Source organism: Periophthalmus magnuspinnatus, chromosome 4 (assembly GCF_009829125.3).
Source record: "Periophthalmus magnuspinnatus isolate fPerMag1 chromosome 4, fPerMag1.2.pri, whole genome shotgun sequence".
Lineage (NCBI taxonomy): Eukaryota > Metazoa > Chordata > Actinopteri > Gobiiformes > Gobiidae > Periophthalmus > Periophthalmus magnuspinnatus.
Genome location: NC_047129.1, coordinates 864,259 through 892,210, shown reverse-complemented (window position 1 = coordinate 892,210; position 27,952 = coordinate 864,259). Strand labels below are relative to the sequence as shown.

At 39.0% G+C, this 27,952-nt stretch overlaps 2 protein-coding genes across 2 annotated transcripts in view; one reads left to right on the top strand and one right to left on the bottom strand.

The window, feature by feature from the left end:
* The window catches only part of zbtb11 (zinc finger and BTB domain containing 11), a 505,104-nt gene that overhangs the window by 60,529 nt on the left and 416,623 nt on the right, over positions 1 to 27,952 (top strand). The gene's annotated exons all lie outside the window — the stretch shown is intronic.
* Positions 3 to 27,546, bottom strand: tprg1 (tumor protein p63 regulated 1). The gene is made up of 6 exons (XM_055221496.1): positions 27,468 to 27,546; positions 27,053 to 27,328; positions 25,786 to 25,877; positions 19,095 to 19,271; positions 2,728 to 2,881; positions 3 to 379 (listed from the first exon to the last, which is right to left on the bottom strand). The coding sequence occupies exons 2-6, from the start codon at positions 27,302 to 27,304 to the stop codon at positions 185 to 187; spliced, it is 870 nt and encodes a 289-aa protein (XP_055077471.1). The 5' UTR covers positions 27,305 to 27,328; positions 27,468 to 27,546; the 3' UTR covers positions 3 to 184.

Below are 27,952 nucleotides of genomic sequence, written 5' to 3'. Positions count from 1 at the left end.
TTTTTGCAGTCGCATATGCACACAGAGTAATTTTGTACCACAACAATTCCCTTCACATATATATATATAAATGTATAGTATTGTCAATTTAAAATCATGATAAACATTTAAACGAGTCTTTAAGAAAAACATAAATGTACAATAGTAAACAGGAGACGCAGAGGGAACCACGTGCTTTCAGAGTTCAGAAGCCCAGGTTCCCGCGGGCCATGGAGTAGCCCAGCTTGTTCCCATTCCCAAGATTAGACATGGCGCCCACAAAAGCATCAATGTGCACCGGCTGATTCAGGAGCAGCACCCCGTTGGCTCGTCCCAGGACAGGCTTGGCGATGTTTTCCTTCTGCGCAGCATCTTGGATTGTATTCCGAAATGCCATGATCTAAGATTGGACAAAACAAAATCAGGGGTGGGACCAAGAGGCAAGTGTGCAGTGATTTCCAGGTATAATTGCCGGTGTGTTTCAGCAGAAGTTGCAGACAAACGTCTTTTGCTTGGAATGGTTTTGGGTTGCCTTTTCTCAGAACACATTTATCTTTTTGAGACGTGCAGAAGAATAGAACACTAAACTACATGTCCTCTGTTGTGAGTTTAACGTTATTCCCAAAGCATTTTAGGAGTAATCAGTCATTGGTGTCTTGGTCAACCAATATTTGTATTAGTCGACTAATCATTTTAATTAGATTATAAGGATTTATAGGTGACAACAGCAGATAGAAGAAGTTAGTTAGTAAGTCAGCTGTAGTACATCGTATCCTAGTACATTTCTGCATGAATAAATAGTTGTTTCTCCTGTGCAGGTGTAGCTGGGGTCACATACATAGAGATACGTAATAGTAGCAAGACTTGTTTTAAGTCAACCAACAATTTTTTAAATCGACTACAGCCCCAGAGTATAAATTTGTGTAGATCTGTGTAAATACATGTGAAGGTTTAGAACAATATTTAATTTACGTGCTACTGAACTACCACACTCTAAACAATATACAATGCAATGCAATTAAATGATCACAAGTAATGATATTTTGAAATCCCAATGCATTATCATATTAGTTTTGTTTCTGTTGACTGGTCTATTCAATTTCTCAGGTGTGTAACTAATGATATGTTACACCTTGTCATACACTATGATGTTAATTATAAAGCCAACTTGGAGGAGTCATGTTGAATGGTTTTTGCTTGGTTTTTGAGGACTGTCATAATAAGAGTCATCCTCTACAGCCGTTAGAACAATGACATGCCCGCCCACAGCCAGGTTAAGTCTGTTACGATTAAAAGAGTGACATCACAGCAGATTGCTTCACTCCTCAGTCCTTTTGGATGACTTATGTGTTTACAGTAACACACTTTAGGTCGTGAAAAGTCACCCGGAGCGGTCATTATTAACAGTGCAGTGGAGCGCAGCCTCTTATCTCCAAGCATCAGAGGAGAGTGTGGAAATGTGAGATTGTGTGGTTGTTTTAGTGGTGGAATACTCAGGAATCTGATCATTTCCAGTCATTGGAGTGAGTCATTCGCCCACATCATAACACCTCCCCTCATGTTTTTATAAAACCAAATAAAACTGTTGCAGTTTATTTGGCTGTGAATTTCAAAAAAGGAAATGAATGGATGAATTATGAGTAACCAGGAAATATCATGTTTTAAATACCATACTTAATTTAATGTCAAACATTTCATCAGTAAAAGTCGTTGCTGTAGAATTCACATATTTTGCTGTGGTATTTCATAACAAGAGCAGAGGTGACTTGTTCTGTTATAAATCATCTACAGTTTCAGTTGTATTAGTTTTGAAAAAAATATACATAACTATGATATAATTTTAGCTTAAACCTATAATTATGTTGTCAATACCAACAGGAAACTGTTGGAAACTATTTATAAGATGCTCAAGTCAAATTTATTTGTCGAGCACATCTAAAAACAACCACGGTTGACCAAAGTGCTGAAGATAAGATAAAACTACCATGATCGCACTGACTCTGATTTCCAAACTGGGGTGCACAGCCTCCTAGTGGGCCATAAAGGCTCTACAGTGGAGTCACATGACGACACTAATTGTCTATATCATGTAAGCAAATGTACTGCTAATGCTTAAATTTTAGAACAAATATTAGACCATATGACAGTAATAAGATCTGACAGCTCCACTTTGGAACTAATTAATGAACCTGGATGTAGCTTTAAAGGCAGAACACATGCCTTTGTCTTGACTCAATAATTGTACATGAAGTGTTGCCACAGCTGAAGCCCTTGGAGCACATTATTTCAGAGCAGAGAACGTTTTCAGTTCAGATCTGATGTGGTGAGATGAGAGATATCCCAACAACCCCGCCTTTGCCAAGAAGTGAAAACATTAGAAGAGTGAGATTGTTATCCAAAAATCCAACTTTTTGAATTATTGTTTCATCTTAATGACCATATTGCTACATATATAAACAAAGCAAAAAACATAATATGATGCATTTTGGGTTATATGGTTCTTAGACTTATTCTTATTGAGGCTGTTTAAACTACTTTAGACACTTCTACCTCAGCATTTCCTGTAGCATAACTTGAATTTATGTGTCTTGTAAATACCATACATTATTAGCAGTTAATCTGGGCCAGTTGAACTAACTTAATTTTTTAATTGACAGTTATTAGCACAGTTTTTTGTCTCATTATTTTGAACCCCACCCAGACTTCAGGTGCCTGTTCCTTTTTTAAGACGGAGGATGTTACACTCACATCGCAGAGGGAGGTGTAGGTGGGGCACAGGGTCTGGACTGGGTGCAGGGTGAAGGTGATGAAGGGCATGTCTGTGGCGAAGGGGTTCCACCTGGAGGTGAACGAGGGCTCCCTCTGTCTGTCCCAGTGTACTCGCACGCCCTCCCCCTCCCGCCTGCAACACACACACACACACAATTATAGGACACAAGGAGAAACAGGCATGGACAAAAGAAACACATATGTTGAATTTCTATTATCATTGTATCTTTCAATTTCTCCCTTTTGATTTGGGGGGCTTGGCACACAGCACTCATTTTATTAAGCTAGATGCCCTCCCTGTTGCAACCAACAACATACTGTACGTCGCAATTAGAGATTCTTGCCCGGGGCAGAACAATATGCTTCACAGTTAACTTCTCTACACAAATATAGTAAAAAGTATAGCAATGATTTTTCTATGCACAGCCCGAGAACAATATAGTTATATTTTATGCAGTGCCTTCTTCAGAACAAATGTATTTTATGTAGTTATAGTCTTTGAAGACAAATTTCCGCTTGGGGACAATAAAGGCCGATAGGAAATTAAATGTTGAAAGAATAAACAGTGGAGTGGTGTCATGAAAAGCACAGGGACATTAGCCAATCCAGATTTCAATCAAAAATGATGCCACTTTTATTACCTTGAAATAGTACAGTATTATGACCAAATTAACGTTGTTCATACACTGGCATAATAGTATAAGCTTTTGTATCTCGGATCTCACGTCATAACCAATGAAAAGCTAAGAATAATAAACATCTTTGATATGATAATGGCATTGTACAAAGATCACATTTAACTCCAAATGTCCTGCAGTAGTAACAGTTCATAGACAAACAAAGCCTTTGACGGCTCAGTTCAGTTACACCACGAGCTGCTGATGTGTTGTTTTGCTCTCTCTGCTCAGAGCTGCTTTAGTCGCCTCAGGCTAAACTCAAAACTGTGACATTGTTGTGGCTTCATCTCAAAGTGACAATTATCTGAACAGATTGTTCTGTAGAAAGCGTCTATCTCAAGCAGTAAGACAAGCAGTAAACTGGTGCTTCAAAGAGAAGTTTATGATGTTTATGATACATATTTAAATCTAAATAAAAGCGCACAATTCAGAAATATTAACCGCTGTGTTTGAGTTATAGCTTATTTTGTGAAATACAGAATACTATATTAGTATATTCCCTAGCAAAATACTTTCACTTCAAACAATATATAAACCGCACAAAGAAGTACTGCAGGTAGACCTGTCATGATAATTACAGGGTGTCCATTTAAAATTTAATTACAATTAATCAATTAATTAATTAATTTAATTTGTTCTATTGCGCTCAGTGGTTATAAAAGCTTTTAATCAATTTGCATTTTTGCGTGTCAAGCATCCTGTGGATTAAAGAGGTGTCCTTTTGAATAAACCCCTAAGAAATGGCCCCTCCTCAGGAGAAGGCACAATGTGCATCTGGGTTCTATGGGACTATGTTAAAGATATCATGTATCGAACAAAGATACGGGACATTACTGAACTAAAGCAAAAGATAACAGATGTGATGACAACCACTGATGAGGCCAACATGGCAAGAAATCGAGTACCACCTTGATGTACTTCGTGTGACTAGTGGAGCCCATACAGAGGTGTATGAAGCAACTTTGGAAACCACTGAGGACAATAGAACATGTCTGATTAAGATATCTTATCAACTGCTTCTGTAATATTTTTTTTATGGACACCCTGTACCCTGTTGTTATCACCACAAGCCTAAGTGCAGGGCTAGGGCTGTCTATGTTAAAAGTACATAATACAACTTTTCTGATGGAGGGTCAACCAGCTACTAGTTCCCATGTAGTTCTTTGCCTGGAACATCCCATCGTAAGGCATTAAAGTCATATTTGAAACAAGCCGGTGGTGCCACCAGGGCAAATTGCATGTAAGATTGTTGGAGAGACCTACATATTAAGAATGCATGTGCAAGATATTTTATCAATAAAAACACCTGCAATAGAATAAATCCAAAATTGATCAAGCAATGTTATTTCTATTTAATCAAAATGGCGCTGACAACGGGAGACATTTCAGATCAGCTCAACATAACATTTTATAGCCTATAAACTGTAACATTAAAACAACCCCCCTAAAAAACAATGGCAAAAAGTGTTGTGAACTTGCAGTGACCCACATTTTTCCAGCACTGTTCCAAGGACCTCCTAAACATGGCCGCCTCATTTCCCTAAACCTGGGATCAAATGAGCCATGCAGCTGTAAATCCAGTATTGTACAGATGTGTAGGAGAGACTTTCAGATTTCAAAGCATGGATTTTGGCGCAGCTCGGTGGTCTGTTTGTAGCATGAGAACAGATATGACCCGGGGCCCTTTCATTAAAGCTGCTGTTTACTTTGAAAGGAGCACAGACGAAAGCTAATATGGAGAAGTCACTGTAGATTAGCCCTGAACCCAGTAAACACCAAATTGCCCTTACATTTAGTGTGCGCCCCGAAGATGGATTAGTCGCACTTTTATTCTACTTGTTACTGTTGCCATGGAAAGTAAAGGTTGCCCTATTTAGAAACACTATTTGTTTGATGTTTTGTCACCCATAACATTGAGAAGGTCACAGATGAGTCAAATACATCATTTACTTAGATCTCTGTTGTTCAGATTCTTTACCATTTAGAAAGTACAAGGTAATCTATTATGTGCTAACACGCAGCTGATATGTGCTAATGTCTACAGATGATATATGTAAGAACTACAGTTTTACACTTTATTGCAATTTGATTTTTACTTAAAACATCTCTGTAATAATATTTCCTATGACTAAACTAAACAGCAAAAAGTGTTCAATCATGTGCAAATAAAACTGAGCTAATTCTGTAAGTGCAGATGCAGCTACACTATGATATGTTGCAAATAATGCAATTGTGAAAAGACAATCTGATGTTTTTTGTTTTTTTTTTAAATGCAATGTATTATACAAGTAAAATGAGGGTGTGTAGTAGATAGTAAGACATTTCCTTTAAAACTGCCTTTCAAAACCAAGGGCATCGTTCAAGAAATAATATTAAAACAACAGAATAAAACACACATTTCAAATCATGCATTTTGTTTGTATTTTTTATTTTTATTGTAATTATTATTTTTGTTAATTAGATCCGGTGTCATGGGGTGGAGGGCTCAAATTGGAATTTTGAAATGGAAAAAAGCCGTTGCCGACTCCGATCTAAATTGTTTTGTTTAGGCTTTTGGTTGTCGGGAGTAAATTTCGTTTTGCCAGACAAGAACTTCTGACGCAAATACAGCTCGTAAATGTCATGAAGGTCTGCGCTCCGTACTCTCAGGTCAGGTTCCAATCTTCATTTCAATGACATAATCTCTTCATGTATTCAAGGGGTTTCGCACATTCCAAAAAGATCTAATATTTAGTCGTTTTATCCCCTTTTTTATTTGAATTGCTCATTATTCATCTTACATTTTTGTTTTTTTGTTTTTGTTTTTATTTCACCTTTTTGCCCTTGATTTCTCAATCACAATTTTGAAAAGTGCTTTCTGGTCTTCAAGTCTCTTCTCCAGCTCTTTGACCTTTGTCTCTCTGTTTTTATCACTTCACTGCTGGTTCAACTCAGATCTCACCTTCACAACCAACATCTCCAGTGAGATGGAGTCTTTAAGTCATTATTTTCAATAATGTAGTTGTTTATGGTGATCTTAGATATTGTTGTCCAGGCGTTTGCATCTGGACCTAAAATGGGCAGTTGAGACATTTTGAATCACTGTTAAGTTCAATGTCCGGTTGAAAAACAGCCCAGATCACAGTTTGCAGGGTTACAGTAGGTAAAATTTGGGGGAATTTTTATAGACCTTTTCACACACATGGACGAGTCCCAATCATTACAATTTATCAGAGGTCCCTAGGTTAAACTAATCCTGTGCGAATTGGGTTTAACAGAGTAGGGTTAGGTTGGGTCTGTTTTTCACGTTTTTAAAACAGTGGAAAACTGTTACAGCACATTTAAGCCTGTCTTGCCTTAATACTCTTTACTATTATATGATATTTTGTGAAAAATAAAGGGAAAATCCACAAATGATCCTTTGTTTTAGTGGCACCACATCATAGAAAATGTTGGTAACACTAAACATAATAAAACACAGATACATCTTCACTTTTACTGGCAGTAGTCACCAATACACACAGGTGTAACAGGCCAAACGAACCACTGCCCAGAATAACCCCGGGTATAGTTTGGTCTAGGCCACACAATACCCCTCTGGACCACAATATTCCCCTCTATTTGTCTCATGCCTTGCCAATTAGTCCTAATGAACTTGTTTTTATATATTTATGTTTTTATGTTTTTATGTATTTAGGTTGAGAATGGATGGACATAAACAGCACCTGCTACAGAAAAATATTTGAGATCAAGTTACAAAAGCGTTCAGTGATCCTGTGATATACTCTGGACTGAGTTTTAGAATAAAGAGAGAGATTATGTCTAACTCAGGGGTGGGCAAAACTTTTGACACAGGCAACAATGGATTCTAAAATTTTACGGAGGAGCCAGGCCAGGATATATATATGTATGTAAATATTACATTAGAGATTTGGTCTGTAACATTTAGCAAAGCATGAATATGCAAGGCTCATTGTACAAATCGTTTTCCAAATGCATTAATTAAATTAAGAATTTATTTATGAAATAGTTAAATAAACACAGTAGAAAAACCTTGAACAAGATTTACTCTTATCTATTTTAATGTAATTTGGTCACATTCACCGGACCAGATTAATAAACCCACAGGGCCATGTGTGGCCCCTGGGCCCTAGTTTGCCCATGTCTGGTCTACATGTATGTCCGAATAAATGCTAAAAGAATACAAACTACTATTAAAAAAGGTCATTTTTAAGTCTAATGAACCCTAATGCAATTTTTGCTTTTAATTTGGCCATAACTATTTGTGTAGCATCAGATTTGTGCAAATACTATTAGGTTTGTTGCTTTTGTTGTTGAAATCAATTGCATGCGCTTGGTTTGCTGTGTGTTTTAGCTTTAGTTTTTTTTTTTTTTTGTAGAAACTATATCTTTGAGTTCCAAGTAAAGGCAACACCCACTACCTGGGAGTGTGAGAGAGAGAACATGTTAGAACTGCTACAGGACCTGGTTACAATAATTATTTATCTTACCAGACCTAATTTTCTTCTGGGGAAAAACTTTTACCTGGGGGTGTAATCTGGCCTGGGGGGTATAAATTGGCCTAGACCATAATATATATATAACTCCGGGTACAATGGAGCCTAGTCCCCTTTAACCCCAGGTATAGTCCAGAGAGGAGGTATATTTTGGCCAACAGTGCCACTTGAAAAGCATTCTACGCAAGTTCATTTTATACTATATGTCCTTAAGTTATAAGATTTTGTACTCAAGTATGCATGATTCAGGCTTAGTAACTACTTAATTGAAGGATTAGAAGTTAGGGTATTATGTAAGCAGTTACTAAGCCTGAATCATTCTTAATAAACAATTTGTTCGTTATGAATGAAGTCTTTGTTCATGCTTTATTAAGGCTATATATGCAGACATAAAGTTGGAGAGGCATTTTTCATTTAATCTAATACCATATAATACTGTGAGTTTCTGAGCTTCTTAAAGATATAGTTAAAGGCTCTGTACATTCTGGACACCACCTGTTTGCCCTGATTCCCCAAGGAGAGCCGTAACCAGGGCAATTCAACCCTGCTCTATCAGACTGCTCTGCCCTCCAGCCAGCAGTCCCTAAATAAACACTTCTAGACATAAACATTTTGGCATTTAGCATTTTCATCTCTACTTATTTCATGTTTGCCATACTACTGCATATAGAACAAATACAAAAACAAAATAACCAACCAATCATAATTAGTTTTAGTCTTGATAATACTATTTGAGTTGCATGTCTTCCTTTATTAACATATTGAATTTTCAGACCAAGTCGCAGTTTTTTTTTCATAGTTTGTCCGGGGATGAGACATATACTCACATGCGACTTATATGTGAAATTAGTCAAATATATAATTTCACATATTCATCACTGACAGTGCTTGTGTACCAGTGTGACAGCCACGCGGAAGCATCGCTTCATCTACTTCCAGACCTGGTGTAGTTGTTCAGAAGCGACACAGAGGATGAAGAATTCAATGGATTTAGTGATTTGGAGTGAGATCCAGAGTAAACTTGTTAGCTTGTTTTTTATGCTGTAGTTATCTGATTAACTGTAATACCTGTAAGAAAATGTATAGATTTCAGATTTAATTTCCCTTTCATTTATGAGACCATAAAAGGAGATATTTTTTCATTTGGAACAATATTGTAAATGTTTAGTTTATCATAAGTCTACTTTAAGGTCGCAAAAACTACTTCCTGTTTTCCAGTTCAGCCTTTTTTTCTTTTTTTTACACTAATGAGAAGTCTTACTTGACAGAGCACTATTTAAAAAAGAATTGAAAAGTAAAACAAAGTTTTGGGTTCACCGGTTTGTTTACAGACCAAAGTGGTACATATATTTTCCATGTGTTCATGTGCAGTTTTGTGTGTATATGTAACATCATCCAGGGCTTATGTTATATTTGATGTTTTTGCTAGTTCTACGGTGTAAACTGTGATGAAGTAAGACCACAGTAAACATCAGTGAAAAGAACTCCCGTGTCTCTCGTGTTTGTGGACAAGCCGCGCATTTTACGTTAGCGTAGCGTGTCTGATTAACTGTTAATGTCTTATGTAAAGATACCAGACAGTTCGATGTCTATGTGTTACGTTAGTGTGCTGTACTGATATTCAGCCTGTTGTTCTCTATTTTATTCTTATTATTATAACTTGCCTTTAAAGATAAAATGTGTGTTTTTGGGCTCTGATTTTGTAAAATAAATTTCCCCAAAATGCGATTTATAGTCCAGTGTGACTTATATATGTTTTTTTCTTCATTATTATGCATTTTTCTGCTGGTACGACTTGTACTCCAGAGCAACATTTAGTCTGGAAAATACGGTACTAGCAGTTGGTAGATTATCTAATCACAGCAACAACTAGAGTACAAAAGAGAATAAACAGTAGCCTGAAAAACCAGCACCAGACCAGTGCCACGCCTCTAAAGAGCATTAGAATATTAATACAATACAAATCAACTTCACAAGAGTTTAATAAATCACATCATTCTTGGATCAGAGTCAAGAATAACAGGACTAAACTGTCGGATACACATGCTTTGCTGTTTACATGTAACTTCTCTAGAAGCCGAAACGCAAATGCACAAACAACCTGCAAAAATTCTGTTTGGAAATACATTATGTGAGCTAAACAACATCCCACGTCTTTTCAATTTTTTCTTCTGTTTGTAATTTTAATTAATGAAGTAATTTCCATAGCTAAGAAACAAACAAAAAAATCGAATCATATTTTGTTTGCATATACATGGAAGGGACACCTAAACTCACCTAAACGCCAATGGCACCAATGACAACACAACCACTTCCATCTTAAAGTTACAAATCATGTCATGCATCCTCTAGAACATAGATTCAATTTGCAAACCAGAAAACCTATGACAATAGAAACTTAATAATAATATTATACTGTGCATTGATTAAAAAGTTCAACACACTTTCATTTGGGACTATTGAGTAATCATGTTCTCTTACAGTACCATGACTAATCTCCATTGGTAAATTTGACGACACTATTGTGCAACCAGCATCCATAAATCACACTGTGATTTCCCAATACAGCTCTGATAGTGTTTAATACTCCCCACTGATGTACTGTTGTATCACACACCTTGTGCAAGTACACTTCCTGCAGCACATTTGAACACCTGAGGCTAAACAATCCACTGGAGCTGGAGGTACGCCGTGGTCCAATGGGAGGGGCCCGAGAATAATGCAACCGTGGCACTGGGTTTATTCAAGGGGCTTCACGTGACAATACACTACTGCTGCTGGACAAAATGTGTGTGTGTGCTGGGAGGGAGTGGGTTTGGAGGAAATGGGAGGGACAGGACACAAAAAGAGGAATGTTTTAGCAAAGAAAAAAAGGAGAGAAAGAAAGAGAGTAGAGAGAGAGGAAGGGAGAGAGAGAGAGTAGTGTAGTAGTGTGAGAACGTGTGCATGTGTATACTGTGTAAACAAACAATATTCAAATGATTTATTGAAAAAGGAGTATTGCAAGTACAGAACAGCTATCATCTTTGCTAATAGTGACATCAATTGCTATTATTAACTACAAGAGTAGGATATTTTATGGCCTGAATTGTAAATAGTTCATTGTCGAGTGTAATACAATATATTAAATATAATATAAAACAATACCTTTAAAATAACTAAACTGGTTAAATAATAGGGAGACTGCTGGTTTCCAACTGCAAAGTACAACAGCTGCAGTAGAATAAATCCATACAAATCATCAGGAATATTAGTCATAAATTAGGATAAAGTTTGTCGTATAAAAAAAAAATCCAACTACCAACAGTATTTCTAATCGTACTGCTACTTCTATAATGTTTACCATTATTATTACAGCTACTACCACCATGTACTACTTTAAATATGACCACCACAACTAGGCCTACTACTGAAGCCTACTACAGAAAATACTGCTTTTAAAAAAAAGATAACTCAGAGTAAAAAGTATCTAGTTACATCCCTCCTCTTCTCCATTGTGACAGTAGAACGCTATAGGCGCTGTATAAATGTTGGATATAAAAAGCTGGTAGGATTCCACAGGTAAGCGATCAGCGAGCGGGACCGGCCCGAACAGGCAGAGCAGGGCTGGGCTGAGGAGGAGTGTTTATGTGAGAGAGTTTGGACTTTCACTGAGCTCACCTCTAAATATACAGAACACACTCCACCTGCTGAGGGCAATAATCAGAACTACAAGAAATGTTTTCTTATGCCCAAAAGATCTGAGTAAGGCGACCTATAAGAATGCTTTGCGTACATCTTCAGTTTTTACCCATTTTATTAAAAATAAGAATCTGTACAACTAAGCAAATAAGCATGCAATTTTTAGAAAAAAAATATTCTGTATTAATTTTACAACCCATCTCTTATAAAATGACCTTAACACTAAAGTGTAAACACAAAGCCATGACAGGGCAGTCAGACATGAACAAAAAGGAAAAGTAATATAGTTTAGAGAACAATCCCCCAATGGATAACAAACTTTGTTCATCTCACAATATGTAGCTTTCTGGTGGAGGGTCTGCCATATGCTCATCTCCAGGGAGATGTTATTTCTTTGCGTGGAATGTTCAACAGTTTGGCATTCTCCTCTTGTGTTTATTCAGTTTTATTGCTGAAAAAATACCTTAACATACTTGAAATGAGCCCAGATAAACCACAAAATAATCTTACCAACAAGCCTGTTAACTAAACATTAAAAAGACCTTGGCTTTCACTTTTCTTTTTTCTAGGTGCACAGGAGAGTGAGCTGGAGTTCAAAGTGATGAAAAGTTCCTCTCTTGGCCTGGGACTCATAAGTCAACACACAAGATCCATATCAGAGCTCCAGTCATCAAGGCAATTGTCCTGCATCATCTCAGGGTGCACAAACAAATGTGCTGCAATTACACAACAGGCCTGCAATGGGCCGTGGATCTGGATGGAAATGGTGTGTTTACTGAGAACAAAAGTGAAACAAAGGGAATGCTTTGGTTATATGGTAAAGTGGACATATTATATATATTTTTGTATTGTTAATGGCCTTTAAACACACTTTAGCACATTATTTTGAAGTAGCTGTGCTCTTCCGATGGGATTTAACGTTACTATGACCTAGTGCGACTGAACCATTGATTGGTAATGTAAGAATACAGTTGTAATGGAAGCAATGCAACAACTGAAATGCTGAGAAGGACTCTGGATGATTTACTCTATTTGTCTGTATGTGTAAGTTGTAATGGTATTAAATGCCTTCAATACTGTAGGCATACAAACATTCTCTTGCTATGGTCTAAAATCACCAGTTCACCTCTGCCTGCCCTTCATTTTCAAGCCAACAAGAAAAACCTTTAGCTTGTATTTTCTCTCCTGTGTGATGGGGTGGTCAGCCGTTTTACACATCTCTCCTCACCTCGTCTTTGCTATGACCTTTACATTATTGATTACCAAACGCCTCATGCAACCTCTGCCTTTACAGCCATGTGAAGTGTCATGATGCAAACACTGGGATCTCATAGCTGCAGGCTGTTGGCAAAAAAGATTTCCACCTTCAACACAGCAAGTCCACAGGTTCAGAGCCACTCCCAAGACACACAAATCTACAACTGCTCGCCCGAAACACTCTACATCTTAAGGTTTTTATTCATTTACACACTACCACAGCCCCCATAACCTCCACCAGACCCTCTGTGTTTGATTTAAGCTTTGTTTTTAATGAACCTATTTGTTATTTCTTACTCCATAGACAAAGCAGCACTGACAAGATGTAGTAAGTAAACACATGGGCTAACTGTTCATCACTGCACTTCTCAAATACTGGGCAACAAGTCAATATTTCGTCCATGTTTGTCAATGTCCACGTGTTAGAAGGGGAACTAATGGGGAACTATAATCATTTGTGAGCATTCCTAAACTACAACTTTGGATTGCGATGTTAGCATTATACAGTACCAGTAACACCAGCTGTCATAATCGAATGCTTAAATATTGTAGGCCACTTCTGAAGCTACATTTTAAATTGATCAAAGCTTGGGGATGGGTAAAGTTATAGGGAAAACTGCAGTGTAAAGAACGTAGGTACGGTTAGAATTAGAAAATAACTTCGTATAGTACAAAGTTCATAGTTTCCCCAGTGGATCTGAGTCTTGAAGGAAGATGATTTTTATTTGTGAAACGGCAAAATGATTTAAAGGGCTTGTACCTGATTTTAAACCATGAGTCAGGAACGTGTTTTAGTTTGCACCGCCCACTTGGTCCTTTCTTTTATACTGTCTGGGATAGTGTCAAGCTGTTGGTTTATTAATTGTTCTCCAATCTCTGCTTACCATTTGCTATTTTGTCTTGAAAATGCACTATGCCAGAAAATCAAGTGTCTTGGATAGTGTTAGGCAGTTGGTTTCCCATAATTCTTAGCAACAGTAGTGCTTAGTGCCTGAGTGAATGAAAAAGCTTCTATATTAGTTATCACCAGAGAAAATGCTATGCAAAATGAATAGATTATATTTTACAATCTCTGTTTTTTTTTTCATATTCAGCGGCTTTAACTATACAATGCATAACAAGACAAGAATAAGTTAAAATCAGGCGCATGGTAAAAGCTCATTAATGTTCCTGGGAATAAAAGCTGCGGTTAAACAGATGTTATAATTTCTCACTCAGTCATTTAGGAAGTCGAGTTTCCCAGGTCGGAGTGCTTTTATAGTACCAGACTCTGGTTTCAGAAATGCCCAAAGGCTTGATCCCATCACAGAACAACCTGAAAGTCAAACTGAACCGGATCAGGTCTCGCTCCCATTGGCTCCCAGTGCTGCACCTCCAGGACTCTGTCAAGTTTACCATCTCATGCTTTCCTCTTTGCTTTTCCCTCAGGGGTTGTCATAGCAAATCCTATGCCTCCAAAGAGAGCGGTGATTCACAAATGGATTTAGCAAGTCGATTATGCCAGATGCCCTACCTTTTGATACAACTGTGAAGTCGTAGTACTTATATCTGTGTAATCATCCAGGTAGATTATATAGTCATCCATGGGCATATACTAGTCTATATGGTCTTATGTTAGACACTATATACAGCTCAAGATCATTCCAAAGGTTTATTTCTGTCCTGTGAATGTGACTTTATTAGTACCGCCTCTGCTCAAATGATTATCAAGTTCTGATACTAGTTTTATTATCAATTAGTATCTGATTTTCTATACTTTGGACAACCCAAAACAATAATCAGGTTGTTTTTTTTTTGCAATCAAACAAAAAAAGTGCTAAAATTATCATAAAATACCCTTGTTAAAAAAAAATTTTTACAGAATTTTTTTAGTAACTTTCTCTTATTTCTTATGATGGATTTCACTTAATTTTGTAGACAGCATTTCACCCACATAATCGTCTTTGATTACAGAGCTGTATTAGAACACAAATCCACTCACATTTACCTTTATCCATAATATACATTCTTTATACAGTCTTTACTTGCAGATGTGATGATATAATTGGCATTCACTAAAGCTCTTTGTCTTTTTAAAGCCTATAATTTATTTGTTGTACTTTACTCCAGTGTCTTAATAAATCAGAAGGCTGCAGCTTAGAATAACATAAGAAAAACTGCTTCTATGACTATTCCTGCTGCACAATTTATGGGATTGGCCAGTGGCACTTTCCCACCAAGATAGTGCACCTAACTTATAACTTTGTAACTAGATGAGTACCTTCTCAAGTTATCACTGCTTTTTGAGAAATTAAACACTATATTAAAGTAAATTATTACATTAAATCTATTCATTTGACTGTTTTATCTGACTAAACTGATTTATAGATTTTTGAAAGGGCAAGGGGCTCTGAAGATCTGAAGTTGTGTGTGTAATATGCAAATATATTTTCTAATCAACTGCTGTGGGGTGGCTGCCCTCTGCTGGTCAAATAGGATATCTGCTTTAGCATTCAGACGAGTGGTCACAATGGACTACAAAAAATACATACACATATACTTTTTCATGTGTGATCCTTGTGGGTAGTATTTAAAGCAGCAGTACCTCATTTTTTTACTCACAAAGTGCTGTTTTGTTTACACTTTTGAGAAAAAACACAAGATACACTCATGTACAAAAGAAAAGCAAGAATCCAACCCTAATGCTTTGTAAAGGCATAACACCATCATAGGACTATGATTTTAATATTACAAGGATTATCACCTTTGCTTTTACTCCTGTATTTTCAAAATGTCAAAGGACCTGAGAAAATATTAGTTTTTTTGAGTACATCCAGATCAAAGGCAGATTTATAACAGGGTTCATAATAGGTGTAAATTATAGGGCAGAACATAGTCTGAAATAGGACTAAACCATGAATAAAGTACTTTTTATGTGAATGAAATTGTCTATATACACTGTAGTTAATGGAAACTAGACTGTAACATAGTCTGAGAACAATAGCCTATTGCATTTGGAATAATTTTAGATCCAGGTGAAGATAAAACAAAGCCTCAAGTGTTGGTTCAATTCCCAACGTTATCTATATTTTTCTGCATCACTGAAGAAACAAACAGGCCCACACCCTCTCTCTCATTCTCTCCCTCTCTCCCTCCTTCTCTCTCATTCTCAGGCAGGACTCAGAATTTGGATGGTGTTCTGGGTAATTAGTTTGTCTAGACGCTTTGGAAAGAAGGCACTTAAAACACATCTTTCCCCACAGATGCTGCTCTCAGGGGCGCACCTGGAGAGGGCCAACACAACAACAGATTCAACACTAAAAATATACTCCCCAACATTTTCTACTGGCACCTGACATCACCGGATGAGGCAGACTGATGAGGGAGATGGAGGACATTCATCAGTAGACCTCTTCCTGACAGAAGGAGGATGAACCAATTTACCCAACTATTTCAACTGGCTGTTCAATTCATGAGCACCCAGAGGATTGCACTGCATTGATAACTATTGAGAGCTATTCTGCAAACAAGAGAACCTGTTGGAGGGAAATGACCCGCACTGAGAAGAGGTGGAATGAGAGTATTGAAGGAAAACCTCCTCCATGCACCGAGGCACCTGTCTGGTCAGGGCCCTGTGCAGCCAGTGAGAGAAAAGAGGTATGAGAGAAGCATTCCTGCTGCGCCAGCCAGAGACCGAGCCAATGTGTCAGCACCACCAGCAGGAGCATCACAGCTACAACAACCACCTCTCCAAGTGAAGGAGTCATCAGCAGCACAACCTCTTTCCCGTTTCATCACCAAAGGCCCTCCCAGATATCCCTGCTCATCTTTCACCCAAACTCGCCCCTACTCCGCCTCCCCTGCCTGCAGTTATTCAAAGGAGGCACATAAATGATAACAGGTGCACTGTTCATGGAAATTATACACTTGTATCTCAAATGTCTCATGTTCTAATGTTGAGGATTTATTAAACTAACTTCAAGTGTTTTGAATGTTCTGGACACCTTTGCCCTGATGAAGGTTAAAATGGCTAAAGATAAGCAGAAAGCATTGTAGAAAGAAGATGACTCGGTGAGGGCACAGAAAAGGGAGTGCCAGACGGCTGAGCGGGAATGGTGCAAGTCAGGCTCCAGGTTCATTAAGACATTTACAGAGAAAAGATGCACATGTCCAACCACAGTTTATGCAGAACAAGGGAGAGCTATTTTTGTGACATTAATGGAAATTACAGTAAAAACTCCTGTGTCCTGTTTGCAACAGTAAACAGATTAACAAACCCCCCAGCTCAGTTGACATTAGAACTAATTTCCACATCTAAGTGCAATGAGTTTGTAGTATTTTTTAATGACGAGATCCAGGGCATTAAAAAAGGCCATCAATTTCACAATGCAAATAACAACCCAGCACCCACCTAGACACTTAGAGCTGACTCACTTTGCACCTGTAACTGATAAAACTGTCCAAGAGATTGTCACCAGTCTGAGTTCATCTACATCCTCGATGTGTTATCCACTAGATTTCCAAAGTTTTTTTAGACCCCACCACAGCACTCAGACGGCTCTTATCAAGGTGACAAATGAAATCTACCTGAACAACGATCACGGGATCCTCTTACACAGACTAAAGGATTGGGTGGTAGAGTTGGGCGATATGACGATAATATCATATACCATAGTTTTATCCAAGTGTTTGTCTCCAGTAGGTTAGACTAAGGCCTGCTCGCTGGCTTCTCCAAATGAGCCTTAAGACAGCTACAGTACATCCAGAACACTGCTGCTGGGTCCTGACTGAAACCAGGAAGTACAAGCACATAACTTTGGCTCCTGTGGCTCAGAGAATAGACTTTAAAGCAGCTCTGCTTGTGAACAAGTCTCTCCATGGACTAGCAGCAAAGTACATCTCTGGCATGTTAGTGCCATATGAACCAACTCGCACCCTGATGACCTCCGAGACCGGCCCTGGTGCCCAGAATCAGCACTAAACTTGGGGAATCAGCATTTCAGTTTCATGTAGCTAAAATCTGAAAAGTTAGTGAACTGGGACAGTGGAGTCAAAAGTTCATGTTTATGTGGTAGAACATTCAATACACATTTCATTCCCAATTGAGATTTAACAGAGACACTTCTATTTTGTCAGCCCTATTATGATTCACCACCAAAACTGGAGACACTGGATTGGTTGATATTTTTCAGCAAAGGAAAAGAATTGTTTGAGTTGGCCCGAGAGGGACTGCTGAGACATATTATAAAAATCAAAGTTACTTCAACTTTACACTGACTCACTTGACTGTCTAGTTGGCAGGAGTCCCCCAAAACAATCAGGGACAAATTATACAATTATTTGCATGCAAAACATTTTCATATTTGGCCCTTGCCTGCCTATTCATATTCATTTTAGCCCAGGAGGAAAACAACAGCCCTGTATTACAGTCCTGCTTAACATATTTGAGTCTATCCAAACATTTTGCACAAGGGGGCGCTATGGCAGAAACATCAACTGTACCTCCCTGTCTGATCCTGACTCAGTGCTGAACTAAATATTTACACATGAGAAAACAAAGGGTGTGTGTACAAACAGAGCACTGACTTCAAATGCACATATATCCTTGCTCTTACACATACCATGATCAGGGAAATGTCAGGTAAAAGCTTTGGGTCAGTTATTCATCTGCCAAATCAGACCTGTGTATCAAGCATCATTACTTTTCTGAATTCTGAAGTTTGGTGTATTGAAGGATATCTAGTCTGAAACGCCACACCAAGATTGAAGACAACTTACTATGGTGACCCCAAAAAGAAAGTAGGTGAAAAGAAAAATATTATAATTTAAAAGTACATTTGATTCAAGGCGAACATGAAGTGTTATTCGAAGTGTAATTTTTAGATCTGTGATTTAAAGTCCTAATGGAGGAAAATTACAGCCACTCCAAAACTAATCTTAAAAAACTTGCTAATGCACTAGATTTAGGCACATTATAATTTCCAATGGTGCACATGACCCTGTATATGGCTAATTTTCCTGGATATTAGCATTTAGCTTTAAGTATTGACATTTTCTGTCCTGTTCAAGCTTTGTTTCTTGTCCTGATAATGATGATAATTACAATCCATCAGATGTGAGGTAAAACATGGCTAAACGTCTGGATTGCAGTAATGAGAAAGGACTTTAAAATTGTAATAATAATGTAACTTTGCATTTCTTCAATATGAACATTAGCTTGTAGACACCACATTGCCTACGTCTACAGTGGACTTACTTGAGCAAAGAGTATTTGGGGAAGCTGAAGTTGCCGTGGGTGATGCGGTCCACAAAGTGCAAGGGAATTCTCTGCAGCTGCTCACAGTTGAACATGAGGAAGTCGTATTTGAAGACCAGCAGAGAGTGCTCCGCCACTATCACAAGACGCTCCTTCTCATTGTTCCAGTGGTCCACTCTGAAACGTAAAGGGGAAAAGAACTCAACTCTGTGTAAAAGAAGATATGGGAATAGACAAGGAAATAACATAAAACCAAAAATTCAAACAACTAAATGTTGAGTTGTGTTGTTCAGTATAGTCAGAATTATAGTTATGGGGCATAGTTTTGTTACATAGCAAGATACTGTATTTTGTTTCCATCTTTATCACTTGAGACTGCATTGAGAGAGCAAACTTACATTACAAGAGCATATACATTTGAATAGTAATAATAACTGAACTAGAATAAGAGAGGACCTCAGGAGTAGTGTTGGCAAAGGGCATACGTCTCATCCCTAGTATGCATAGTGTTTACATTATGAAAGGAAAAAATTGCTTTGTCCGACATGCAATATGTAAAGAAGATTTGATGTTCAACACATTTTTTGAAAACAAAGCTGTTGCCTTGTGTAGGAAGTGAGATTTCTATGACTTTGTGAACCTAATGTTTGTTGTGAACTTCTGTTCAAAGAAGGATGAATGAGGTATGGTGTATACACAAAATAATTTAAAACAAAGCCGCTCAATTATGTAAAAGAGTAGGAGTGAAAGGCTGAGATTCCCAAAACTGCCTTTGGCAAAGATCTACAATATGCAACAAAGCATCTCCAAATCCCTCAAGTGAAAACAATAAACAACTTTACAAGAACTCCTGTCTGAAGCTCTCAGATTTCAAAGCATGAATTCTTTTTAATAACTCACAGGATAATTACGCGCTGTACTCCTCCTACCACCTCAGAAAATATTTGACTTTCCAAGCATCAATGACCCCCGGCCTCAACAAACCCAAGACTAAACCAGGTCTGAATCTTGACAACAGGGTTAAACGAATCAAAACCAGAACCAAAAATTACAGAACTAATAAATGTCTAAACTGCAGCTAAACCAGAAGTAAATAGGATCATTCAGGTCTAAAATATGCTCAAACAGTCTTTACCTAGACTAAACAAGGTCTAAATAAGTGTGAACCTAGACCCGAAAGGACAAATTCACAGTTTTAGATCAGGACTTAAAAATGGCTATATTTGCATCCCATGTACCACCAGGGGGCCCCAAACCCCAACTTGCAGGTCTACCAGGATTTTAGTTGGCACAGATTTCCTCCAAGTGGCCCCATTATATTCCACTGATGTGAATCATATAAATGTATGTTATTAAGTCTATCATTTAGCTCAGTGTGCACAGAGGTGAGAGAGGAGAGAGAGGACTGAGCGGATGAAATGAACCAAACCTCAGTGAACACAGCAGAGGTGAAGACTGCAGAGGTGTTACAGGAATATAAGAGGAGACATGATAACAGCAGACACATGTCGGACAACAGTGACAGAACTGACTGCTTCATGGGAGAAGACGTGAACATCTGTTGTGTCAGTTGTGATGTTTAAACCCTGAATTAATAATTTTGCATGAAATAATTGAATTCAAATGACATTTACATATTATGTCAGATAAATTAACAATTTATCAAAAATTGCATATAAAATCTATGAGAAGATCTGGCATCATTCACTTTTGTAAAGCCACATCACACAAGCCTCTTGGAGCTAAACATGCATTTAGTCACAGTCTGCTCCCTGGGGCTTCTGTGCAGCCTCACTGTATTACCGTATAATGCCCTTATGTTTGTGTGTGCTGAGACTCCCACAGCAGCTTGTGCAGTGGCGATTACTGTGGGCCAAATGTAGGGCAAACATGCACAGTGTCGGACAGCGCTGCATAAATAAAAATGTTTTATTCATTCTCACATGGGCCGCCTCCTAAATGTTTCCTGAAAGCTGCGCCTGGACTGATAGAAGCTGACATCTCAAAGTGCATTCGGTAACATCCCTCCTCATTCTGCTCCGTGCTGCAGTCAGTTAGATCACTCGCCCTCAGCTGACTGAGTGCATGTTCTTGGAGGGTAGTGAGAGTGTAATTAAGGCCACACAGCACTGGGACATGACAGGAAATATTTCAGTACTGCCTACCTCTGTGCATAGTTTTGAAGATCAAAACTGGGCAAAACTGCAACAACTTTGTATATTAATAGTATATTGCAGATTTGTTTTAGATTGTTTTTTCTTAAAAATATTGACCAACAGTAAGTAAGTCAGAGTTTTGGGGACATTGTACTGTTTTGCTTAGACTCTAGAGACCTTTGCACCTACTGATCAACATCAACACAATGCTAGATGATGGTCATTGGGACAACCAATCAGGAGAAGGGACCCATTCTTCTTGACAATCTTAGTACCTAGCGTGAGGATTAGTCTGTTTCAGGTCAGAGAGTTTCATGCACTCACTGTCACAATTAGAGGTAAGATCTTAAGCCCGAGCCCGAGCCCGACCCGACCCGAATTTCGGGCCGGGTCGGGCCTAAAATGTCAATCATTACGTTCGGGTCGGGTCGGGTCGGGTCGGGCTTCTCTCTACCTGACTTTTTTTAAAATAAATATATGTTTATAAAAAAATGTATACTAAAACAATGTGTGGATACTAAACTTAGGAATACTTGTTATAAAAAAAAGTAATTTGGATAAAACAGAGAAGGCGCTGTAAGGTAATTGCTATTTAACTACTAAACAGGAGCCGCAGAGCCAGAGCATACTCTGCGCACGTGAACGCCCCCTCTTCCCCTCCGCAAGTCCGCATCTATTTTGACCTGGTATCCCTGGTATGGAGCAGCAAGAAGTAAAGGATAAACTAAAGACAGGGGAACTGAAAAGGCAAACACGCACCGGCAAGAGTGAGGTGTGGCTTCAAATTGATTGTTGAAAATGCTACAGAAACCTGCGTTGGCTTCGCTGAATGTAGTAAATGTGGCGCTTTGCTTTCATACGAGAGCAAAAAGACTGGCACCTCGACACTGAGCAGGCATTTAAACAGCTGTACTGGCAAAAGTGATGATCGTCAAACATCTATATTATCATTTGTCCCAAAGACGCACCTCTTCGCGCTAAGCAGACCATCACAGACAAGTGCGTGGACTTTTGCTGTCAGGACCTTAGACCATTTTCAGTAGTTAGTGGCGAAGGTTTTTTATTAGTAGGCTTATTTTTACGCATGTTTAACTTTGTTTGGTTCTTTATTTTTTTTATTTATCCTCACAAATAAAATATGAAATTTCGGGTTTGCTTCGGGCTCGGGCCTGCAAATCAAGTTAATTGGTCGGGCTCGGGCCGGGTCGGGCTTTAATACCCGCGGGCCTGGGTCGGGTCGGGCTGGATTTTTTAGGCCCGATCTTACCTCTAGTCACAATCACACTCTAGATCTCGTTCTAACCTACGGTATTGAGATTAATGATCTAACTGTCCTTCCTCAAAACCCTATACTCTCTGACCATTTCTTAATTACCTTTCAATTTATACTAAAAGACTATCCAGCCCCACAGAAAAAAACTAATGAAAAGAACATTATCAGATAAATCGGTTACAGAGTTTAAAGAAATTATTGAGCCATTACTAAAAGATATGTCATGTGACAATGAGAATAATTTTAATCCAATTGTCACTGATCAATTGGTTGACAGAACAATGCTCACCTTAAAATCTGCTCTCGATGTTGTAGCTCCGCTAAAACAGAAAAGCATTAAACCAAGACCTCCGGCTCCATGGTACACGTTACAGCTCAGGACACTCAAACAACATGTAAGACGCACAGAGAAGCTTTGGCGCCGCTCGCGCTCTGAGCAGTCTCTGAAGGCATGGAAGCTCTGCCTGCTCACTTATAAGGCCACTCTGCGGAAAGCCCGAACTAGATACTATTCAAATCTAATAGAAGTAAACAAAAATAACCCCAGATTTCTGTTCAGCACTGTAGCCAGGCTGACAAACTCCCACACTGCTAATGAGTCTCTTATCCCCTCGAACATTAGTTGTGATGACTTTCTTCACTTCTTTGATTACAAAATTACAACCATTAGAGACAAAATCAACAAAGCTACTCCAAAAATCAGCTCTGAGCAAATCCAGTCTGTAATGCCAATATCCCACATAGATCCTCTAATAATATTAGATAAATTTACTCCTGTTGATGAGGTGGAGATTACCTCAGCCATCATGTCGTCCAAACCATCAACCTGTATGCTCGACCCTATTCCAATCAGACTCCTCAAAGAAGCCCTCCCCCTAATAATAGATTCCATCCATAACATAATAAATATGTCGTTAGAAAATGGCTACGTTCCTCAGTCCTTTAAGTATGCTGTGATTAAACCCCTTTTGAAAAAACCTAACCTAAATCCTGATGAACTAGTCAACTATAGACCTATCTCTAATCTTCCCTTCCTCTCAAAAATTCTAGAACGAGTGGTGGTGAAACAGCTCTGCCGCCACCTGCAGGACAATAATATATTTGAAAAATTTCAATCTGGATTCAGAGCTCACCACAGCACAGAGACTGCACTGCTTAAAGTAACAAATGACTTACTACTAGCTGCTGATAATGGGCTGGCTTCAGTCCTGGTCCTACTGGACCTCAGTGCAGCGTTTGACACCATTGATCACAACATTCTACTGCAGAGGTTAGAATGTGACATTGAAATCAGAGGGACCGCCCTCAAATGGTTTAAATCCTATCTATCAGATAGGTACCAGTTTGTTAGTATAAACCAGAGCACCTCTCCCTGTTCTAAAGTAGCCTGTGGTGTTCCACAAGGATCTGTGCTTGGTCCAATCCTATTTACAATCCTGTTGCCATTGGGTAACATTATCAGAAAACATTGCATTCATTTTCACTGCTACGCTGATGACACTCAGCTGTACTTATCAATGAAACCAAATCAGACTGATCAAATAGATAAACTCAGTGCCTGTGTGAAGGACATCAAAACCTGGATGACCTTGAATTACCTGCTCTTAAATCCTGAAAAAACAGAGGTCATTGTCGTTGGTCCCAAAGGTCAAAGAGATTCTCTGTCGGACCAGATAATCTCACTCGACAATGTGAGTCTAGCTTCTAGCCCTACTGTAAAAAATCTTGGAGTCCTATTTGATCAAAATCTCTCATTCACAGCCCATATAAACCTAGCTTGTAAAACCGCATACTTTCACCTGCGAAATATAACTAAAATTAGAAATATTTGACCTAAAAACGATGCTGAAAAACTCATCCATGTATTTGTTACTTCCAGACTTGATTACTGTAATTCTCTGCTCGCCGCCTGCCCCAAAAGTACAATAAGGAGCCTCCAGTTGGTCCAAAATGCAGTGGCCAGAGTCCTAACAGGAACTAAAAGAAGAGACCACATCAGTCCTGTACTAAAATATCTGCACTGGCTTCCTGTCGAGCTTAGAATCAAATTCAAAGTCCTCCTCCTGACATACAAAGCCCTAAACGGTATGGCCCCATCCTATCTGCAAGATGCTATTGTCCCGTACCAGCCAAACAGAGCACTCTGCTCTCAGAATGCAGGACTATTAGTGGTTCCTAGAGTGTCCAAAAGTACAGTGGGAGGGAGAGCATTCAGTTACCAACCTCCTGTGCTATGGAATCAATTCCCTGCTGATGTTAAACAGGCCCCCACAGTCTCTGTATTTAAGACCAGGCTTAAAACCTTCCTCTTCGGTATAGCTTATGACCAGGTTACTTAGTGAGGGAGTTAGGGACATTAAAACCCGGGATAAGACAGGCTGCAGTAGGAGATAACTAGCTGGGGGAAGTATGGCAACTTGAGCACTATCCTCTGCTTTGTCCTATTTTCTCATCAACAATGCTATTCACAAGTTGACCCCTGTCCCACTCCCCCTGTGGAGTGTATCTCTTTCAGATGCCCCGATGACAGCTGGACCCTCTCCTCCTCCCCACCTGGCCCTCCTCCACCCGCCTCCCTCTCCTCCTCGCCTGGCTCTCCTCCTCCTCGCCTGGCTCTCCTTCTCCTCGCCTGGCTCTCCTTCTCCTCGCCTGGTCTTCCTCCTCCTCGCCTGGTCTTCCTCCTCCTCGCCTGGCCCTCCTCCGCCCCCTTCCTTCCTCCTCGCCTGGCCGTTTTTTCTTGTTTTGTCTGATTTTTCCAGTTGTTTGATTTTGCTGTTTGTTTTTGTGTGTATATCACGGTGGCTGAGTGGCAACACTCATGCCTCACAGCAAGAAGGTTTGGTTCGATCCCCAGGTCGCCCAGGCCTTTCTGTGTGGAGTTTTGCATGTTTCTCCCCGTGTCTGGATGGGTTTCCTCCAGGTACTCCGGTTTCCCCCATCAACCAAAACATGAACGCCCTTCGAGACAACTGTTGTTGTGATTTTGGGCGTTACAAAAATAAAATGAATTGAATTTGTCACTGTGTAACTTATATGCTGACAAAACTGCAACATACAGTGGCAAAGGTCTGACCTCGCAGCGACAAGATTGTTGGTTCAATACTCCATTTGTAGAACTAGGCTGACTCCATAAAGGTGTTGCCATTATGAATTTTGGAATAAAATTTAACACAATTTAAACAATTCAATAAACTATTGGACTGCTAAAATAATTCATTGAAAAGTGAGAAAAGTAAACATTTGTGTGAGATCATGCACCTACTCTGCCATAAGCCACACTCCGATGACGCTGCCGTCCGTCTGCTTGTCCACCAGCTGAGTGATGTCTGCGATGGCCTGGTTCAGAGTGCCGGGCTGAGGAGACAAAACACACCACTGTTAAACACTAATGCGAGTTTAACACTTTCACAGCACATCCACACAACCTTTACTGACAGGCATCAGGGACTAGTTTAAATAACTGACAAACAAAGCAACAATGTGCAAAACATGAACCAAGAATGACTGCAAATGAAAAATGCAAAGTAGGCAGCTCAGGCAAGGAGCAATATAAACAGTGTCAGCCCTAAGCATTGCACTTGTTTTATTAGAGGCTATATAATCAATATTCAACTTTTCACATATCTTATGTTCATATCATAAAGAAATCCTACATTCTGTTCTATAAATACAGGATATTCTAACAGCCTGTGACCAGACCCATAGTTCAGCCCTATGTCAGAGCCACATGCATTACTGTGTCAGAAGTCAAAGTATTCAAAACCTGCTACAAGGTACACTCCCAAGTGATTCTGTTTATTTTAAGAGAGGAGGATCTGCTGATTCACTACAGTGGAATTTATAAGGACCAATCTTATTTCTTATAGGGATTCACCATATGCTTTTCTCTTCTTTGTGGCCATGGCAAGAAAAAAAAGTAAGTTTTGATAATGTGGTTGAAAACCTGACTAAAAAAAAAGTTATTATTGTTAATAATAATAATAATAATAATAATAATAATAATAATAATAATAATAATAATAATAATAATATTACATGATATACCCACTGTAAACACACAGGATTGTTGTCATGGGCTAATTTGCTAATTTCTAGTTCTGAATTAGCTCTCACAAACACATTCATACACCAGTGTACTAAAGGAAAGGTGTGTGAAGAGTCTTGCCCAAAGACACAACAGCAGTATGTGCTCTAACCACTGAAAAACAGCTGTTCCATTATGGCAACTGCCACCTTTTATTCCCAACAGCCTCCCATCCCAGTAGTTAGCAGCCCCACCCTGCTGAGCTCTAGAGAGCAGACCTTTGGGCATTCTCAAGGTTGTATTTGTAATATCTGCAACAGGGCCCAATACAAATGAACGTGGCAATCAGCACAGGACAACTTCTGTAACTGATTTCCCAAAACAACATGACATCTTTCCTAAGAATTGAGACCAATAATGATGGGCTGTACAAACTATGCCTGAACTGAATGTATGGTGGGGCGATATAAAAAGACAGTTTAGGAAGAGTAGTATTCGTTTTTACCCTTAGCACTAGAAACCTCTTCATCTTGAACAGAGGCAGAGTTGTCTCTCCATCCGGCAGGTAGATTGCAGCGGTTCGGGGCGCTTTGCTCTCCTCGGGCCGCTGCTTGGTCTCCTCTGTGGCGCGCACATCCTCAGCCTCCTCTGCGACCTCCTGTGCGACCTCCTGTGCGACCTCCTGTGCGACCTCCTGTGCGACCTCCTGTGCGACCTCAGTCCTCGCTGTTGCCTCCTCCTCGGTGTCCATCATCATAGTGACAGGCGCCGACCGGAGTACCTCTGACAAGTTAAGTTTCCTTTTGTTAAGTTTCGTTTTTGTTGTGCGTAATTACGTATTTGTTGCAATGGCACATAATCTGCAAAGCTATGTTATATGTTTGCTAAAATGCAAAAACAAACAAATACAATATACTTACAGATGACTGGAAAGCAGGTGAAGAGAAGCAGAATAACAGGTGCACTTCCTTGTTCCGTAAAGCATGAGTTTTTCATGGGCGTAGACATGTGCGTCACGTGTTCAGTTGGCGCAGATTCTACTTGCGCCAATGACGCCCATGAGATAAAAAGCTACTAACTTAGCACATGAAGTTTTACTCAACTGGCACCATGGACCTTATTATATTTCCAGGATTGGCACCCCCATTTTTATGTTACCTCCAAGGTTCAAGTCATCAACATTTGTTACTAACATAATAAACTGTATGATCCCTTCATGTAGTTTAGTATGTTTATAACATACTAAAGTACAGTGATCATACAGTTTAGTATGTTTATAACATACTAAAGTACAGTGATCATACAGTTTAGTATGTTTATAACATACTAAAGTACATGAAGGGATCATACAGTTTAGTATGTTTATAACATAATAAAGTACATGAAGGGATCATACAGTTTAGTA

Coding starts and splice junctions, on each gene's coding strand:
- tprg1 (XM_055221496.1), bottom strand. CDS start 27,304: ATGATGATGGACACCGAGGAGGAGGCAACAGCGAGGACTGAGGTCGCA. Junction 25,878..27,052: donor AGAGGTTTCTAGTGCTAAGG/GTAAAAACGAAT, acceptor TTGTCTCCTCAG/CCCGGCACTCTGAACCAGGC. Junction 2,882..19,094: donor CCCAAATACTCTTTGCTCAA/GTAAGTCCACTG, acceptor TGTGTGTTGCAG/GCGGGAGGGGGAGGGCGTGC.